The sequence below is a fragment of the Gambusia affinis genome, linkage group LG14, assembly GCF_019740435.1.
Source record: "Gambusia affinis linkage group LG14, SWU_Gaff_1.0, whole genome shotgun sequence".
Lineage (NCBI taxonomy): Eukaryota > Metazoa > Chordata > Actinopteri > Cyprinodontiformes > Poeciliidae > Gambusia > Gambusia affinis.
Genome location: NC_057881.1, coordinates 18061955 through 18082333, shown reverse-complemented (window position 1 = coordinate 18082333; position 20379 = coordinate 18061955). Strand labels below are relative to the sequence as shown.

General features: G+C 39.0%; 1 protein-coding gene across 1 annotated transcript in view; it reads right to left on the bottom strand.

Moving 5' to 3' along the window:
* The window catches only part of kcnh8 (potassium voltage-gated channel, subfamily H (eag-related), member 8), a 53621-nt gene extending 36756 nt beyond the window's left edge, over positions 1 to 16865 (bottom strand). Inside the window, exons 1-2 of the mRNA XM_044137866.1 lie at positions 16731 to 16865; positions 3361 to 3594 (exon numbers count right to left, since the gene is read on the bottom strand). Of these exons, the coding sequence (XP_043993801.1) occupies positions 3361 to 3594; positions 16731 to 16806 (310 nt within the window). The 5' untranslated portion in view covers positions 16807 to 16865. The remainder of the gene's footprint in view (positions 1 to 3360; positions 3595 to 16730) is intronic.
* Between the last annotated feature and the right edge of the window lie 3514 nt (positions 16866 to 20379).

Sequence of the window (20379 nt, the reverse complement as noted above, 5' to 3'; positions counted from 1 at the left end):
TTTACCAGTAAATTTTTAAAATGATCTGAATGACATACTCAATAGTATTTAATAGCCATTCAGTTTAATTAATATTCAGCCCGAGCAAGCAAGACAGAAAATCCACAATCCTTTCCATGATGCCGTTTACAACTTGGACTCAGAAGTAGTTCCTGTAACAAGCTCAGAAGACTTGCAGTCCCACTAGATGTTTGCTAATTGCTGCTGGCTAGTCTAGAGGAGCTGAGTGGGGAAGGCACGGGACGGGGATGCAGAGGCACAGCTTGGAGACTGCAGCTCTAAGGAGGAGCTTTGTGTAAATTTGTGAGACCTAGCATTTAGGCAACCTGGAATGGTTGCCATGGGAGAGCCAAGGATTTCTTGAACAAGCATGAAAGAATCAAAGCAACTCTCGAGGTATGCTTTTCATGAAGGAATAGCACTAGTACAAGATTTAAATCTTTGTGATTTAAAGAACACAAAGGCTTTCATTAAGGGCCCTATGTTTTTAGATAGGGCTCTGCATTTCCATAGGATCCTGCATTAATTCTTTCATTCTGGAAGCTGAAATGAATTCCTGATCAAGAGGGATTTCCTACGGAGTCTCCGCTCATTACTCCCACTCATGAAAATCTCCTTGCAAGACGATAATGACAGTATTTTGGTCTTTGCGTGTGTTGATGTGAGCGGGAAAGTCTGCGTGTCTGTGAGGGGTTGCGGCACGACCAAGCACGCAGCAGGAGAAGGAGCTTCCCTGATTGCGAACACGCCGCGCTCCCTTTTCTTAGACCTGCAGACAGACAGATGGAGGACAAACTGATTCAATCAGCCTCGTTTGCTTTCGGGACTCTGCTGCGGTTGATGAAAAAAGAAGGGGATGCTGAAACAAAAGAGCAGTTCAAGGGATAAGAGCCAGAGTAGTGGGAGGTAGACAGATGAATCGGCAGAACCATGTGGTTGTGCGAAATATACAAGAAAAATAAAAAATAAAAACCAGAGTGATAGATCAGTAACTGAAAGGAGATCTCCTCTGATGGCAATAGCTAATCTGTGTGTGTCTGTGTCTGTAAACAACACTGAGCTACCGGCTAAATTTAATTTAACAGGTAATCAAGTAAATGCACAGAAAAACAGTAAATCAGACCCACGCATTTAGTATAATCAGCATGGAATAAGCCATTTTCCGATACCACATGGCATCGTTAACAGACTTTACAGCAGCTGTCTTGGACCTGCACTTCCCCTGAGGTGCAAAAATAACAACATTAAACACAGCAATAAAAAAAAAAATCTCTACTTAATGTGACATTTTTTTGTGTTTTCTTGGAAACATATTGTTTGGTTGGGCTCCAGATCGACCCTTCATTCGTCTGTGCTCCCTATTCGCGTCCTCATATTCATATATTCATATTCACTTCTCATGCCTTGAAACAAACCAATGTAAATCACTTGTGTGTTTTTAGCTCATTGTCTATTTTTGTAATCAAGGATTTCTATAGTGGCTAGTATTCATAAAATGCTTAAAGTATTCCACAAAATGTAATTTAGTTGCATGGTGTTTTCTGAAAACACTGAATGTGACTTTGAGTCTCTGATTCTTTAGATCCCAAATCAAACCAAAAACAACTTTAGGCAACTTCCTAGATATTATATATTGGAGTCTTGACACCACATTTCCCCATAGTAAAATTGAACCAAAATTGGAGCTAAAATTGTAATAGGTGTAATTATTTTAACATGTGTTATTTTTTTAAATTATTTTAACATTTATTGAAATTTAATAACTGAAGCACTTCCTTTTGATTAACAAGTTTATTATTGTTTTGTTTTCTCTGATTATGTTGCTTCTCCATTGTTACTCTGTTTAGCAAATTGTTCAGTAAATTACCATATTTTAACTGCAGGGAGTTTTTGACTCCTCTGAAATTGCTGTGTTTTTTTTTTTTTTTTGGTTGTTTTTGCATTTCATTAATGTTGTGCTTTGTTCAGCATCAGTACAGTAAGTCATTTCTCCACTTCATGTCAATGGAGCTCAGCCATTTCCGAGTCTAAAACTCCTACATCATTTAACATTTTCTTATTTTATTTATTTTATACTCCTATTTCAATTTTTGGTGTTTTTTTTTTTTCCTTATATTATTGTGCTCTGATTTATTTAGTTATTTGTTTATTCTTTGTAGTCAAGAGAACTCAAAGAAAATTCTTTTTTTTTTAAAGTGTGATTATGGTTAATTAAAGCACATTATTAGACCCCTGTGTACGTATGTTATGCAATGTGCATACAGATTTTTGTTTGTCTGAGGAAATAGAAAATCCTAGATGTTTTTAAAATGACTCCCATCACGTGGTGCAAAACTGAGGTGGGCATTTTCTAAGAAGTGATTTCAAATTTATGTCAAAACTCTGGAACAGAAACTCATGAAAGCCTCACTCCTTTTTATAATGGTTCCCATTTCACCTCGTCATTATTTTCACTGGTACACAGATCAGAATCCAGTTTTAAAAAAAAAAAAAAAAAAAAAATTAATAATAATAATAATAATAATAATAATAATAATAATAATAATAATAATAATAATAATAATAATAATAATAATAATAAAACTTTAAATAAATATGTCAGACCATGCGGTACCAAATTAGATCCCAACAAATAAAGACTTGATATGCTCAATATTTTCAATTTAATCACCGGCTTGTCAGAAAGGCTGCACGACACCACAGCTGGAAGAGCTAAATGTGACGGATAGAGACGAGGAAGGCAAGCAGGAGTTGGCAGCTTTTAAAATTTTAATGTTCTGGGAGTTGGACCATAAGTGGGACATTTCTAACCTACGACATTGATTCATCGCTGCTAAATGGGCACAGATCAATAAAAGAAATTTAATGTCCATTTCTGTCTTTATTATTTCATCCACCCATTAATCAATTTCTCGGCCCAAATGAAGCTTCCTCAGCTAATGACATAGTAACACATTCATGGAAACATAAAAAGACACATTAAAGCCATCATATGGATTATCTCTTATAAATCTCAAAGCTCGTCTACTGGCCTTGGTTTAATCTCCTGCTTGATGAATGGCAGAGGAATGCAGCAGTTCTGTACAGTGCCTTTCAGTATTTATACACAACCTGTAACCATGTATTTCAGAAACCCAGAGAAGGAAAAATAGCTAGAAGGAAACCAGCATTGAAAGAAATCCAGAAGAAGAGAGCCCAATAAAATGCAATGTCAGAGTTTGTGCTTATAACGTCGCAAACCATAAAAATGTTCTCTGGCTGTGAACACCTTTCCAAGGCATCGTATCTGTAAACATGAGACAAAATGAAAATTGAAGAAATAAAAGAAGAAAAAAAAACATGAAACAAAATACATGGTACCTGTCTTTGTGTAGAACATGATTTCATTTTTAAACTCCTTGCGCTCCTCCAAGGCCTCGTCGATGCTCTGGATGATGCTTTCGCTGGTCTCGGGCCCGTACAGGAACTTACAGGCACAGCTCTTCTGCATGACCTCTGTCCGAGAAAAGCCTGTGAGTTCACAGAAGCCATCAGAGCAGTAGACGATGGGAAAGCCCTTCGACATCTGAGCATTGGCCAGGATGAAGTTACTGTCTGCAAAGAGACAAGAGAGGAAATGGAAAGTGAGCAAAAGCTGTTCTGATCGGTGGGGGACTTTAGTTAATTACTGTAACACTGTAAGTGGAATTTTACATTTGTTGCAAAAAGGGAAAAAAATCACACTCGCGGTCTATTTCATTTTTAAACAAAAAACTAGTTATGAATCGAACAATAGAATCTTTTTTTTTTGTTTGTTTGTTTGTTTTTACCACAACTTTAGGAGTTTGTCTCCAACAGTGATGTTCCTCTTAGGCTAAAGCCTCTGACTCAGAACATAACAAAACTGGATGAAAATAGAATCATAAATAAGGAAATACAGAGCCAAACAATTTTTTAAGTAGGTTTTAAACATGTTTATGTCACCCATAAATTTTGACATTCGAGTGTGCTGAAAAGGATAACATTTGAGCACAGTGTCTGCGGGGACTGATAAAGTTTTACGGCCACCACTAAGCTGTCGTTGTAAAAGCTGTTATTTTTTCGCTCTTGGTTTGAGCCTGGAAGTTGGGACTGAATTTGGCTTTTAGCAGGAGTTTTCCTAAAAAGTATTCCTATTGCTTGAAATGATGTTTAAGAATAGAAAAAAACAACAACCTGAATTTGCAAGCTGATTTTTTTGGAGGGGGTTTTATTGTTTATAAACAATGTCAAATTCAAAAATGCAGCTGTGGGGATTTTTCAGCTACAACACAATATGAGCTCAGTGCATAAAGTGAATATTAACCAGCATGTCTTTAGACAACGAAGCTGTGGTTTTGATACATGCATGTTTAAACCTTACAGTTCCCCTCACCACACCACCAGCTTTAAAAAGTTCAAAAAATGGAAACAAATGCAACTGGTCAAGTGGCGCCTCTCCAGCTCTGTGAAAGGATTGCTCTCAGTGGACACAGGACCGATGATGGGACTTTTAACGCAGCGATCCGCAGCATGATGGGATCTGCAGTTCAGGCATATGAAGGCCTGGTGTGGGTTGAATGAATAGAGGTCATGTGGTTCGGTGAGCTTCCCGTTTAACTGCACACTGGAGCGTAACAGAGCCCGACACTTTACACTCAGATACATTTTTATAAAATATTTCATATTTCAGCTACATTTGCAGGACTTATTTTTTATTTTATTTTTTTAGCAGATTTGTATCTAATGATATTGGTTTCTTTTCTTTTTTAAAAAAAACAACAACCAAAAACACTAACAAACTTCTATTCAGAATAAAGTTGGAGATTGGGGAAGTTCTGAATTGACGACGGGAAGAAAAAAAATCTCACGCGGGTTGACGTTCATCACAGTTAATTAGCCCATTTGAGTCTCACTCTGGACAGCCAGTCAAAGCTAAGCAGCTGTTTATACCTGAATATCTACGATGGCACACAGACCTGCTATACTAACATACACTCACGGTGCCACAAGGCTGAGCTGTGCTGATAGACAGCTAATATATCCAGCACAATGCTCATTACACATGGCAGTGGACAATGAAGGTTTGACAGATTGTGAAAAGTGTGTACTTGTGGATTTGAGTGTTTCCTGCTGCCATTTGATAAGAAGCTGAACAGCGAACCCTGGCCACTACATTGTACAAGAGCACTAGAACGTTTGACACAGTAATTGGAGAACAAATACATTTTCAGACGCTGGCGTAATTACAGTAAACAAATGAGTCACGCACACATTTCCAGACGTTCACACGCGCAAACATGAGCAGCGGTATGAGACATCCAGCGAGACGGCTTCTTTCAATTACATCAATAACTCACTTTTTGAGCAACCTGGTTGTCTAAATTCCTTTGTGTCACCAGTCAAGCTTTGTTGAGTAAAAGCCACCTTCTGTTTGAACTACAAATAGAAAATCAGAGAGTAAAAGATTGCGTATCGGGTTCTCAAGAGGAATCAGATGCTTGTTTTCCATTCTTTAGGAATCATCTAACTTTTCATGCTGTTTGTTGAAGCTAAACTACATAACTCTTGTTTTAATTGAACTTTTGGAAAGATCGTCATCATATTTTAAGACATACCCAGCTTACCCTGTCGCTGAATACATTCCAGACAAAAAGACACACCCAGATATGTCATTTAAGAGATGACACTTTGATGGGACAACCCGGACACTGCAGGTCTGTATAGGGACGGGCTGTCAGGGGCCACTGAGGCTCTGCTTAAAGAAAAGACTGACAAAGGCCTAAAGCTTTTCTGCCAGCAACTTGTAGAGAAAAGGAGGATGGTGCTAACAGAAACCTAATGTTTACAAAGACATGTAACTAGCATAACATTTATCTAAAAAAGGGGTCATGCAGCTGACATGTTGTATTGTAAGTGTTTTTCTGGAGGGAAGAGAGACTCAAATTGATGCCACAGCTAGGAATGGGAAATGATAGAAATTTAGCTATATATCAATTCCATTATCAGTGTCACTTATTGATTTAATTCCTCATTGATTCTCATTGAACTAGGGAATAAACTCCATGTTTCTCAGGCAGTCCACACCCACCTACAATCATATTCAATAAATTAGAATATTAATGGAAAATTTCTGAGTGTCAGTAACTGAGCTCGCATAATTCCACACAGATTGATGTTTTAAAGCTTTGTAAATGATAATGAATGTTTGCTTACAGCTAATGAAAACATATTTAAGACCAGATCAGACCAATAAAAAAATATTCTTAGTGGAGAAATGTGGGTCCAATGAAAAATATGTTTAGGTTTTTCAAAAGGTGATTTTAATCTGATGAACGAGCCAGAACGCATATTCTAGTTTATTGAATATGATTGCAAGTCTTAGCATGAGATGGAGGTTATTCATACAGCATGGTGCTATTATTACCTGGAGGAGGACCGAAGGAGTTTATCGTTACCGGGGGGGAGGGGGTTTGGGGATTATGGCAGAAAACACCCAATCGAGTCACCGACGTCGCTAGGCAACTTCCAACACTTTACATTCACACAAATCTGTTTGAGGATGTTGAAGGTATTTCCTCCTTTTATTGGGATTAAAGCTCTGCAACTAAGAAGTTTTTGTTTGTTTGTTTGTTTGTTGTTTTTTGTTATAACTTTTGAGCGTTTTCGTACCATGGAAAGCCATCTTGGACATCATGCCCAGCGTGTAGAAAATGTCATCACGCAAATACGTCTGACGTTATTGGAACCGACAAGTGGAATCGTTTGGCAGGCAGGTTCTACTATCCGGTTCTTGATTCCCATCCTTAGATCCAAAATATGAATGAAAGCCCATCAAACCCACTCCTTCCTAAACTTCTACTTATGTTGTTGCGATAGTAAAGATATTACTTTGGCCAAAAATGGCGTGCTTACACAACTCTCATTCAGTAACCGATGAAACTAACAAAGCCACCATCAAAAACATATATGAAACTGTGTACCTAACAGCATTATTACATTATTAACTACATTTCTTTTTGTACTCTTTCCTCCTCCACTAGTGTCCACACCATCTCAAGATAAAGTGGATGTTAGGACCTGCTTCAGTTACAAACCTCTATGGACAAGATGGTGATAGATATTAATATGCCAGTCTGTCATTTTTAGTGGTTCTGCAAAGTTAATTTAACAAACAACTAGAGTAAGCAACATGTTGTACAAACTGCATTCCACGTTGGTTCAGTTGTCAAAATAATACATTGATACTGATAATCAGGTTTGTGCTAATTTTAATTCAAATATAATTTATTTACTGGGGGAAAAAGGAAGAATCTCTGTATCCTGTATTTGTACTTTTGAATTTCGTTAAATACACTCAGCATCTACCGCAAATAATAAAACATAACCCTTGTTCACCTTTATTCATATTAGTTTTGTCCTGATATGTTCTCACCCATCTTCCCCTCCTTACCTATTGCTGTCCTCGTTTCTCTTTCTACTTCCCTCTCTTCCTTCTTACCCCAACAGAAACACATCCCACTACACCACACATCTCTATCTGTTTTCTACCTATGCTCCACCATATGTCCTCCTTTTCTCAGCCTCAGCAACTTTTCAAACCTTTCACCGATCATCAGTCTTCACTTCCTCCCATCCACCATTTTGGATCTCTGCACCTAATTTCTCTTCATCTTCTTCAAACCTTGGATTTCAACCAGACTCCATTTATTTGCTTCCCTCCCTGCTTGCGTTCACCTTCTTCCCCACAAACCACCTCCGTAAAAACATCATCTGTCTATGTTTGCGCTCCCCCGCCCGTCCCAATTTAGACGCACAATCTTTGGCAGAGACATTTACTTTCATTCAGTTTGTCTTCAATTTCTTGTTCTGCAGTTCAGTGACAATTTTCTTCCATTTCTCCCCGTGTTTCTTCCATTCAGATTTTCCCTTTTGGTTTACTGGCTACAGTAGCAGCCCATAGATCATCTCAACATGGGCTCACACTGCTGCCTGACAGCTGCTGAAGTAATCTGACAGGTGCACAGAGAATGGGAAGAGATGAATTGGGAACACGGGCAGAAAAAATACTGTGGTTCTGGACAAAATATTTGAAGAGCAATGGAGATTTTACACAATTTAACGTTTGAACGAAAAAAAAAAGAAAAAAAACCTTAGCAAAAATGCATGAATGTTTGACAGGAAAATGACTGAGGGTGTTTTCATCTTAGAGAATGATATGAATCATTATCCTGAGGAGCTCAGACGCTGCTTTGTACAAATTAATTTTTTTTTTTTTACTTCATTATTATGAACCCACAGTATGGCCAGTCAGTAATATGTCTGTTTTCAATATTTAAAGTCCATACCTGCTAATTTAGAGAATTTAATTAACCTAAACCAGAGTACCAGGGGAGAACCCCTACATGCAGAAAACTGATGCATTAAGTCCCTAACTTCATGAGACAATCACACCAAGCACACAGTCATGATACATTAATATTTTTATCAACCTGCAAACTGCTTCAACTTTTAGGTGAAGCAGGTTTTTTTAGTTTTTTTTCCAGGAGCCTTTTTGGTTCTTTACTTCTGCTCGTTCCTCTGCTACATGCACCTATCTTATGAAACTTATACTTGATGGGCACAAAACATTCTCCAGCTCATTGATAAGCTCCCTCACTTCCTGAAGCATTCTGGGGGCGATTTGAGGAACAGGCATAATTCCTACGGTGTGTGTCCAAGCACTGGAAAGCAATGAACATAGAGAAAGAGCGAACAGGAGATGAGAAAGTGAAACCAGCAGAGCCGCACAGCGGGAAGAGAAGCAGATGAGAGGGAGAGAAAGAGATGAGGAGAAGGTGGACAGGTAAGGGAAAGGAGAAGAGGAGGTTAGGGAATGTACAGAGAAAGACACATGAGTGTGTTAGGAGGGTAGAGGGTGAGGGGGTGCCAAGAATCACTGCAAGCAAGTGGGATGGAGCTGCAAGAGGCAGGATGATGAGAAATGGAGATGAAGTGTGATAGAAAAAAAATTTGTGGAGAAAGTGGGGAGATGGATGGAAAGATATAGTCCCCCTTTTTCCATCTGAATTTCTGCAGGTCCTCTCAGAGAACGGCTACAAAGCAGTTACATAACCGCAAAAAAAAAGTCACTTTTCAGTTGCCACAGTAACCATTGACACACCATGGAAACCAAGGTTACAACTTTACAAATTTCCTTTTGCATAGAGTTACAGCAACGTGCGGAAAACAAAAAATCAGGTATCATAGTCATGACTGTACATGAAGTACCGACAGACTGGAGATTATGATTCTGTTGCCTGGATTCTGTGTTGGACACACCTGGACTGATCACATGAATGCAAACCATGACAGAAACACAGTGGCATGAATAAATAGTTGTCTGCTTTCAGATTATTTTCTGTTACTAATTTCTTTTTTGTCGTTCTCAGACATTTTTTTTCAGATCGTCAAACAAAAACCTCACAAAACCATTTTGCATTTCCTAAGACGTCAAAACTGTTCGTGATCTGAAACATTTAACTGTGACTAGAAAGCAAAAACAGAAGACCTCTCTAACGGGGCAAATACTTTTCTCAGAACGGTTAATAGTGGCAATCCATTCACGCTGTATAACTGAAAGAGAAAATCATTACTCAAATCCACAGCTTTAATCACTGCTCTCTGCTCTTCATCACACATTCCCCAAGGCTCCCACCCAAATGACACATTACACCAGCCATTAAATTCCGGTAATTTGCCGGCCGCATTCAGCTATTCCCCATCTCTCCGTCAATATCTTATTTTTTTTCCCTTTCCTCTGAAAAACGCCTATCAAAGGGCTTCCCTCGCTTTCTCACAAAACCATAATTAACCTGGTCTAAAAGTGGAAGAACTTGGCCCAGAGTACCTCTGGTGAAACCCGGTTTGTCAATTGTTTTGGACAGTCCATTAGACATGCCGATTGGGAGAGGAATCTCCCCAATTAGGTGGTGTAACAAGGCAGAACAATCTTGGTGACGCGCAGGCTCTCATTCAAAAAATGTTTGCGAGTTTGATGGAGTGGAAAGGGATGTTGACCTCATTTGAATTCGCAGCAACCCTCTTTTTACGGTGACGGAGGGAGAAAAAAAAAATGCTTGGTGAAATTAAACTCTAAAGGTGTGTGTATGGAGGGAATATTCAATAAAAGTCCTGTTTAATTCAGGAAATCATTGTCTTGTTGCCATTATTTGAACTTTATTTAGCCAGGTGATATCCCATTGAGGTCAGAAAACACTTAACCAAAAGTCTGGCCAAGACAGCTGTATAGTGCTGCAGTTGGTGACATCGTTGCCGTGCAGTAAGAAGATCCCGGCTCTGGATCTCAGCCTTTCTATATCGAGTCTGCATGTTCTCACCATGCATGCGTGAGACTCTAAGCTGCCCTTAGGTAGTAGTGTGTGCATGCATGGTTTTTGTCCTGTGGTGAACTAGTGACGTGTCTCACCCAATGACCCAATGGTGACCCCGCAAGGCCAAGCGGGCACAGTTGATATAAATGATGGATGAATTTGAGATTTTAGCTACTACAGAAGCCCATGTTGGTCTATAATGTGTGAAATCGTGGAATAAGTACGGATTTTAATACTGTTGCATTTGACTGTTAATTCTGTTGTAATATAAGACCATGTAGAGTCTGTTGTAGAGTCCACTCCGGTGTCTAGAATCTACTTAAAAAAAATAAAGTTGAAGCAGAACTGTACCAGGCAACCTGACAAGCATGCCAGTAAATCCACCAAGGACCGTCTGAGATTCAAGAAATGCCGTGGAAAAACCTCTCAAACATCCCACAGCTGAAATTGAGGAGTGGGACAAACTTTCTGTGCTCTGATGTTAGAGATTTGGATGAATCATCTCACTGAAAATATTTTAGGCAACATTAGCGATTAGAGAGGGTAGAATCTCAGAACGTTTCCCTCTGGGAAAAAACTTGTATTTGTTTATAGTTTTTTGCTCAATTTGTAAAAGGAAACTAAATTCTTCTTGTTAAAGTGTAATTCAATTATTTTATTTCCAGATATAAGAAATGCTAGTTTATGCTGAATATGTGATCATGTACAAGTCTATGTTAAACTACATATTGTGATTGTAATATAAGTAAATAATTTACTTTGAACTTTGAAATATGGGACAGTGTCAAGCATAATGCCAAATACGATTAACAACTAATCTTTCAGAAAGACTCGTGAGTCAATTTAAGGGCTATCATTGAGGGCTTCTGTACAAACTTTGCTTATATTTTGTTAACCAAAGCAGTATTGAAAGAATTTTTATTTTTATTTTTTATTTTTTTAGAAATGAAAAATGATATGTACAACAGTGTCTCTGATTGGTATAACGTTGCAGCTGGTTAACCTCGAAAGATCAAACTCATTTTTTTTTTCCATCTTAGATAAAACTTTCCCAGAATGAATTAAGCTTTGGAGAAAATTGGAACAGTTGTAGCAATTCACTGCCAGTGAGTGAGAGACCTCCCGCACCCTGCAGCGGTACGGTCAATGATGATCGATTACTCCGTCAAAGTCTCATAACTACTCTCATTATTTCTTCCAGACTCACACTCTGGACTAATCACAACTTTACATGATATTATTGACTAACAAAATACTTTCAAATTCCCATTTAGGAATTTTAAGGTGTTGCCCTTCGCTTTGGGCTCTATTTACTGAAGTAAACCTCGCTAAGACGTACATGTGACAGCGCGGTCAAAGGTATCGCACCCCCATGGTCTTTCACGTTTGGTAATTATCTCTCTTTGTCTTCCTGGAGGGTCAGAGGATTGATGGCAACAAAAATCCCTGGGGACACTGTACTCTCTGTAGTTTGAAACTCTTCTATTGAGTAACATGCTTAATTGGGTCTTAAAACGCCTGTTTGAAAGCAAGTGGTAATTACAGTTTTGGACCACTTTGGAAAATAGTCAGCATATAAAAGCATTAATCAGGCAGTCAGGAGAACTGCTTTACTATTTTAATATTGTCAGACAGCCGAGCGCACACGGAGACACACCAGGCAAAAGACACACATCTTCTCGTAAATGCGAAAAGCAGGAAGTGCTGCACACTCTTTCTGCCTTTTCTGGCTCAACTCCTTTCCCCCGTTTCTTCATGGAATTGGGACTAGTGTGTATTAATGTTACAAAATGGCAGTCTGAAGGGCTGGCACTGGCCGGGGAGGAAGCAGCACAGTAGGAGGCTTTAAATACTCCCTCTGTTAGAACTGAGACACTAAAATGTCTGCTAAATCTGGCAAAAAGACAGCTAAGTTTGGCCCATTTCCCCTCAGTGATGGACATCACTGGTTATCTGACAATTCAAGTCAGCAATTATTTTGAAAAGCACCTCATGTGGTAAAGGAGTGTCCTGTTTACTTGAAGCTGAAATTACTGATTTCTGCTCCGGTTGTAGACCGAGTCTGTAACTTTTCATCATGATAGAGGTATACTTAGAACGAAATGAGTGAAAAAAATGTATGGATGAATCATGTGAGTAATATGCGGTCAACAATCATGTCCATTACTAAATAAAGGAATGAACCAGTGACTATATTTCAGCACTTTACCAAAATAAAAATATCAGATAGCTGTTTTTACAATAGACATCTCATCGGCTCCGCCCCCATAGTTAAGAAGAGCAAACCTCCGACGAACAGTGTTATAATGGTAGCAGTAGTGGAACTCAATGTGTTACCCAAGACATTTTTGAGTAATTTTAAAAAGACACTTAAATGTAAATACCACATTTACTGCAGCACATGTTTTCATGCTGCCATAGATCTACCGTAGGAATTTGAACATAAAGTCAAGCATAGCTAACTGCACTTATTGATCTTTGATGTGACTATCAATAAGAGTCGTTATGACAAAAAATGGGATGTTTAATACCAGTTACCTTCTTACAGACGAACATGTGGTAGTTGCCTTAGAGCACAGTATTATTCAACTGTATGAGGTTGGCTGCAGGCCTTGATCAATTTATTGAGTTATTCCAGACTCCGTTTGGTTTTGGAAATGGAATAAATTGTATTCCACCCTCTTCACTTTCTGGGTAACAACTGTTGGTATTGCATGTTGAAGATAGGAAGCCATTTTGAATATGGCTTCCTATTATTTTCCTCAAAATATTTATGACCACAGCATGTTAGCAAAGACCGACCTAGTAATGTTGACGGAAGTTGAGTTCTTCCAGATGAGGGGCATGCACTTCGGGACAAATACCGACCACTTATTGGTCAGTTGCTGACAATCCAGCAGTTCAAAGAGGAGGTAAATACAAACTCTGTATTATTATTTCCACACAAATTACCTAAGCAATTTAACAACCCACAACCTATAAACATTTTTAAAATAAAATATGTGAAAGTTACATGGAGTATTGCAAAACAGAGGAAAATTGGGAGACACGTTTCAAATTACTACAGTAATTGCCAGGCGACAACATACGATTTATGACAAGCATCACTCCCACTCTATGCAGTAGCTGTGACGGACAGGTGGTGACATTAGACACCTGGATGGTTGCACAGTTGTGAGGTTCCCAGAAGGTGTCAATCGCACACAGTCACCATTGAGCACAGCGAGTCAACGTTTCCACACATTTGTAAAGAGAAAACAATCTATATACAGAGATCTGTTGATCTCAGCAACAGTGTTTAAATTTGTAATACTATTAGCAAATGCACTCGATGTTATGTGACTTATTTTGAAATAACATCTGCTAGCTTCAAATGCATTTGATCAAAAACTGTTACTTTAGCCCTTTTCTGAATGTAGGACACATTTATAAAGGTAAGTACATATCCACTGTGTTCTGAACACCATAAATAGCCTCGATCTTTAAACGGTCGCTGTTGACTCGGGTTGCAAAGGTGGCAACTCGTGTTATGCAAACTAGCTGAGGTATGAAAAAGGAGTGCAGTAAAACCTACTGGAAGCACGAAAACAAATACTCTCCGTTGAAGTTCCACCAGTAATAACCTTTAAACCTTTTCTCTGAGTACAAATGAGATCTTGTCAAAGAGCTGCCCGCTCGAAGGTTCAGCCATTTATCACTCTCTCCGACCCTAATCTGGGCGATGAAAGACCTCGAAGGGGATCCCACGGTGATAAAACCTTAGTTCTGCACTAATATTTGCTCTTGACCAGGCTATCAGACCCAATTTGTACCGTCAGGCTCTACTGCCTTCAGGTCCACTCCATCTAGCACTTCTGATCCAGCGTTAATTTCCTCCACCTCGCCAGCTAAAGGAGAGCAGCTCACTCTTTGGAGCTTGACAAACTACTTGTGCTGCACAGAACCACTCTAATTCTCTTATGTGGGAGCAGAGCTCGTGCCCATGCAGGCAGCAGAGGCTTTTTTTTTCTCTCTCTCTTCAGTTTGCAACGAGACATACTGTACACCATCCTGTTCGTACATGTACAGTGATGTTGAATCAGTAGGTACAGGAGCTGAAGTCGTAATGGATATCTCTGATTATTATCTCTGGGTGTTAGGAACATGTTTCAGAAGGCTGCATAATGGCTCAGGTGATAGAACAGTGTTATTACCATGGATGCAACAACTGTAATGAAAAAAAAGTAGGAGATACTGCCGCACAGGGAACAGGTAGAGGATCTTACGAAAAGAAAGGTCGCGGTAGATTTAATTAAGAACATGTAGAATAAAACGGGGGAAATCATTTATTGTATTTTGACAAAATCGGTAAGTCACCCTCAAATCTTTGTACACATGCGAGTGCTTTGCAAAAACATTCATACTTCCTATGAATTCTAGCTTATTTTTTTCACATCCCAACCATAAGCCTCAAAGAATTTTATTAGGATTTCATGTGGCAATGATGGAATTGTGAGGTGAAAAGAAATTATACATGATTTAAAAATGACGACAAATCGCAGAAAAGTGGTGTGTTTTATTTACTCCGATGCCCTTAAAGGAAATCTAGAGCCGTCACTAACCTTTAACGGTCATTTGATTTTAAAGTATGCATGTGACTATGAAATGTGGCAAGATTGGGTCACAAAATGACATCGCAAGCTTTAAATTAGACATCAAGGTAAAATTCATTATATAAAATTGAGAGAGCAAGATAAGAGAAGCAGCCAAGAGAGCTGCTGCAACTCTGGAGGCGCCACTAACACCACACTTCAGACGTGAAAATCTGTCAACAGTCCCTCACCGCACAAAACTGGCTTATGGAAAAGTGGCAAGAAGAATAAGAGAAGTGTAACAACAAACGTTTTTCCAAAGTAAGCACGAGTGCGGGTCAAACAAGACCAAAGAGGAACTTCTTGACCTTACATGTAAACCAGTATATGTAGTGGAAAAACTGGATCTGCACATCACACAGAAGATACCATCTCCATGGTAAAACAAGGGAGTCGTAGCATCATGCTGTGAGGACACTTTTACTCAGCGGGGACATGAACGCTGATACCTAGAAGTTTTAATTTGCCATAAAGAAGTAATCCCAGAGCTACAATTTCATATTTTTTTCTTTTAGCATGTTGTGTCCAGCAGTGTAGCACTCTGCCCAATCCCCCACCAAGCTGGACTCTCCCAGTGTTCCCACCTGCCCCCCACATCAGCAACAGTGTCCCACAGGGTGAAACCACAGGCCACCCATCACCAGCAGGTGACTAAAGGAGCCCAGAGAGATTGATTTAATGCGGAAGCAGAATCTGAATCCTTTAGTTCAAATTGATCTTTTCAAGTGTTAGAATAGCGCAGTCAAAGTCCATTCCTTTGTCCAACTGAAGATCTTTGAAAAGACATGAAAATAGCTATCCATATATAGTACAGACCAAATGTTTGGACACACCTTCTAATTGAATTCAATTAGAAAGTGTGTCCAAACTTTTGGTCTTTACTGTAAGTTCTTCATTCAATATGTCCGAACTGATTTTGCTAAGCAGGATGGAAGTTGAGACAAACACAGTAAGACAATTCACGACCACAAACTGTTTATCAGTCAACTGCATGAATTCAAGGGTGGTGGGGGGGGAGAGGAAAATTTGGTTGTAGCATTGCTACATGTAAAATAGTTTAACATGTTTCACAAACGTTTCCCATTTATTTCTGACACCAAAGTTAAAATACAAACAATCACGCCTTTAAACTTTTATCCAGGCTAACAACATGTTCTTAAAGGTAGCTAAAAAATTAATTAAATTACAAGAACAAACGCAAAGAAGAGCCTTTTTTTTCTACTTTTTTATGTAGATGAGATAATGACTCTTAGATGAAGTCCTCCAGAGTTTAGACGAAAGACAGAAGAAGGAAACTGCTTTTATTTTCTTGTTGTGGAGTGGTAAACTTTGATCCCCAACAGGTCAACGCTGGCAAATACATGCAATTTATCTTTAACGCAGGCTGAAACTTTTAAAGAAAGCCAATGAGACTGAGGGAGAACCCAGTTAACCCTTATCGCTGTCCGAGGTGCTGAAACCTCATCACTAACAGACTGAACTATGCCTCCTTCTTCCATCTTTTGGCCTAATGAGCTTAGTTGAAGTATGCAAACATTTGGATCCAATATTTAAACTGAACTGAAGACAAAAGATCTTTTTTTCCAGCAAATATTATTATTATTATTATTTGTTTGCTATTTTGAGCCTATCTGAGCAACCACGGATCAAGCTCCGCTTTGTCAAGCTTCTCGCAATCAGGGCAGCAAACAAAATTAAAGATCAGATAAATAGTTTGGGTCAAACTTACGAGTGCCATCAAACCGTGTGGCTATGGTGTCCAGAAAGGTGTTCTGCGGCGCTAATAATCCCTTCATCACAGGCATTTTCCCAGCCTAATGTCGCGGTCCCCATCAAAGTTACTGAAGCGGGAGAAAGAGAGAGAGAGAGAGGGCGCAAGTCGTCCGAATGCGTGAGGCGCTCTCATTAAAGGTGCCGCCGAAGCTCCGAGCGAACCAGCAGGCAGGCGAGCGATCCAGTCAACTCAGCACTTCAACGAACCCCGGCTGGTGAGGGGGGTGGGGGAGTGCACGTCATGCGCGCGGCCGTTTTCACAGTGGCCCGTGGTGACGAGGGAGGAAGCAGGAGCTATAACAGCCAGAGGCGACGGTGGCAGACTGAAACTTTTCTGTCATCGACGCGATAATTGTCTGACCAGTTCTTGCAGTGCGCTCTGCCAGGACAGGTGCGAATAAAGCTATAACAACAACCGAAAAAAAAAAAAAAAAAGTTATATAGAAAAAATATTTCAGATTTTACTAAATTTTCAATTGCATCTTCACAGTACGTGAATAGGCATGAACACATTTAAAAAGAGGGCTGTGTTTTTTTTTTGTTTGTTTTTGTTTTTTTGGCTTTTTTACATAGCAAGAAAAAACAGAGTGAATAAGATTTAGCCATCAATTCATCAGGTTTACTTGAATAAGAAGGCAGTGCGAAGTGATTTACATAATAAAAACACACACAAAAAAAAAAACATCAACAACTGAAACATTAAATTTTTGCCAAATATAATTAAAATGCATCCTCCCACTTATGTAGACTTTGAAGACGTTTAAATAAACTCTATTTGCAGAATTGTGTCATCGCTTACTTCACGCTTCTCTCTCCCACTGTTTATTAGAATTCCTTGAGTTTTTATCACCACCTGCTGGTCCAATGCCTAAATGTTGTGCGTGGAGCTTATGTGTCTCAAGAAACGCTCAGTTCAAAATGATTGTTGCACAATGGCGCCCTCATGTGAGCAATTGGCTGCAGAGACAATTCTTAACATGACCCTATTTCTGAACAGGTGTTCTGGGCTGAATCCCATCTCTTTCCGGTTGTCCCTTAACACTTATTCAAGGGAATCACATAAATGTTCCACTCCACCAGGAAGGCGACACATCCTCAGACTCTTTGGATGTAAACTTATGTGAGCAGCTATAAATCACGCAGTCGATGTCAGGAAATTTAGTTTTTTGCTTATCAAGGAAAAAGAAAGATAGTTTTGATGTAATCTTCTTTAGCAAAAGGATTACCACCACATCTCAATCTCACTCAGACGTCATTGAGATCAATTTGACTGTAGACCCCGAAAGCTCTTCCCAGCAGCAGTGAGAATTGATCTCCGCTCAGATTAACTTGTTCCTGTTCTATCATACAGGAACAACCCTGAATGAATGGACAATCTGTTCCAGGTCATTTCATTTCTCCTGAAATGTTTTTTTTTTTTTTTAAAGGAGATAAACTTAAATCCAATTACAGACTCTTAGCCTTCTGAAGCCTTTTGAGTAAAGATGTTAGAAAGCTCTTTAGATCTCGGTTTGATAATAATAAATGTTACTAGCAGAGGGAGCCGCATCTCCCGGAACAGATTTTAATCCCATGTAGAAATCCTGACGTAAAAATTAAACAGTTTGAATCACTGAAGACATGAAAGACATTTATAACTGTGTTATTGTCATTCATACAATTATGTAAATCTGAAGTGCTTGACTATTTAAGTGAGCTAGTTTTTTAAATACATATTTCATATGGGTTTTATCTGTGTTGTTGTGACCTTGGTCAGGGTTCACTTGCACTTCTTTTTCCGAAGAAGGAAACTCAATTACCCTTATTGCTGTTGCAAAATCTCCAGGTCCATTACTGCTGGCGTTTATATTTTGGAGCATTTACTAATGACATTAAAATAATTGCAAATCTTCAGTTTCTTCTGAAACAACAACAACAACAACAGAGATTTCATCTAACGTCTCTTACAGCAACACATGTAAAATGCTTGAACAAGTGTTGATAAGCCTCGACTTGACCACCCTTACAACCTCAAATATTTTTATTCTATTTTAATTCACACAACAGATCTGATCAAAAATAATGTCCTGTCGCGAAGACAAAGAAAAATAATTGTTCAAAATGTTACTGATAAAATTGAAGTTTATAGTGTGCATACATTCGGACCACCAAAAATAATAGTTACGAGTTTTATAGGATATCTCTTCCAAATGAAACAAACTGAATAAAAGATTCAGCAAATATCAAGAAGCGTCATGGCTTCATCCACCAAACCATTCACATATGCCTTGGCTATGGGACTCAACCCACCTCCATTCTAGATCAGCGACACCAAATGTTATCAGTCAGGCTCCGTGACTCCTACTCAAATCCTCCACAAAACAAAGAGGTTGTGACTGCGGTGATGTCAAAGTTTAGTCATCAGGTGCTCCGAGGCTCACCACAGCAAAGCCAACATCCGCTGAGCGACTTCAGACGAGCTCACAAACATTCAAACAAACCCATTCAGGATGCGCAGTTAGAAATCTGTGACTCACGTCCCCGAGGCGAGGCACCGAGAAGTAGCTGAGTTACTTCCATGAACGTGGCGGCTAATAAGATTAAAACTGACAGCCAACAGACAGGGATGTTTCACCTGACTAAATAAATAGCTAATGCATCATTTAATCCTGATCACTGTTCCAAAACGCTTCATCTGTACATGTGTGCCATTATTAGGTTGAGACTGAAGGGAAAGTTTGAGTCAAACTTAGTTTCTGTTGCCTAGACAGAAACTTTATTAAAGCTCCATATTTTAGAGTGTGCTTGATCCAATCTGTCTCTGGTATTCCTTCAGTTTTCAGCCAAAGTATAGTTGAGGCTCCATGTAGAAGTCCACTTGATCTGACTTACAGGACTGTCTTTGCTATAGAGGCGTTGAGCTAAAATCAGTATTAGGATTTCTTTTGACTTACTTTCTTTACATGGGCAGCGGCTACATTCAGCGCTCTTTCCAAAGTGATTCAACTTTCTGAAATCACAGGCTCAACTTTCCAGTTTCAAAACATTTGTGGTGATTTCACTGTAGGGTGACCAAAATCCCGGACGATTTTGAAATTCCCCCCGGACATTTTTTAGGTCTGAAAAGTAGGACATGTCCGGGAAAAAGAGGACGTCTGGTCACCCTATTTCACTGTTTATACTCTTTCATCTTTTATTGTTTGCAGGAAGAATAATTTCAGTGAGTTACTTGTTGCATTACATATCTAGAGGTCACTGAAGATGCATGGTGCTTCAACACACTGGAAAATGTTTGATGCTTAGGGTTAGCGTTAGCATCGGACATTTCTGCTCTTGCAGGTGGTGTCAAGGCAGAGCTGTTTATTACTTTCACCTCAGGCCTGTTCATAAAAAAAAAGTTACAAACAGGCTATTAAATTTTACAGTCCTGGAGGATCCCAATCCTCTTTTGCTGCAACATCCACAGGCTGTAATAGTAGTACTAGTGGTGAAACTGTTATATAGGCCAGACGGCGTCCCAACTCGTCAATATATGACGAGTCGGGTGTGAGAATATATATATATATATATATATATATATATATATATATATATATATATATATATATATATATATATATATATAT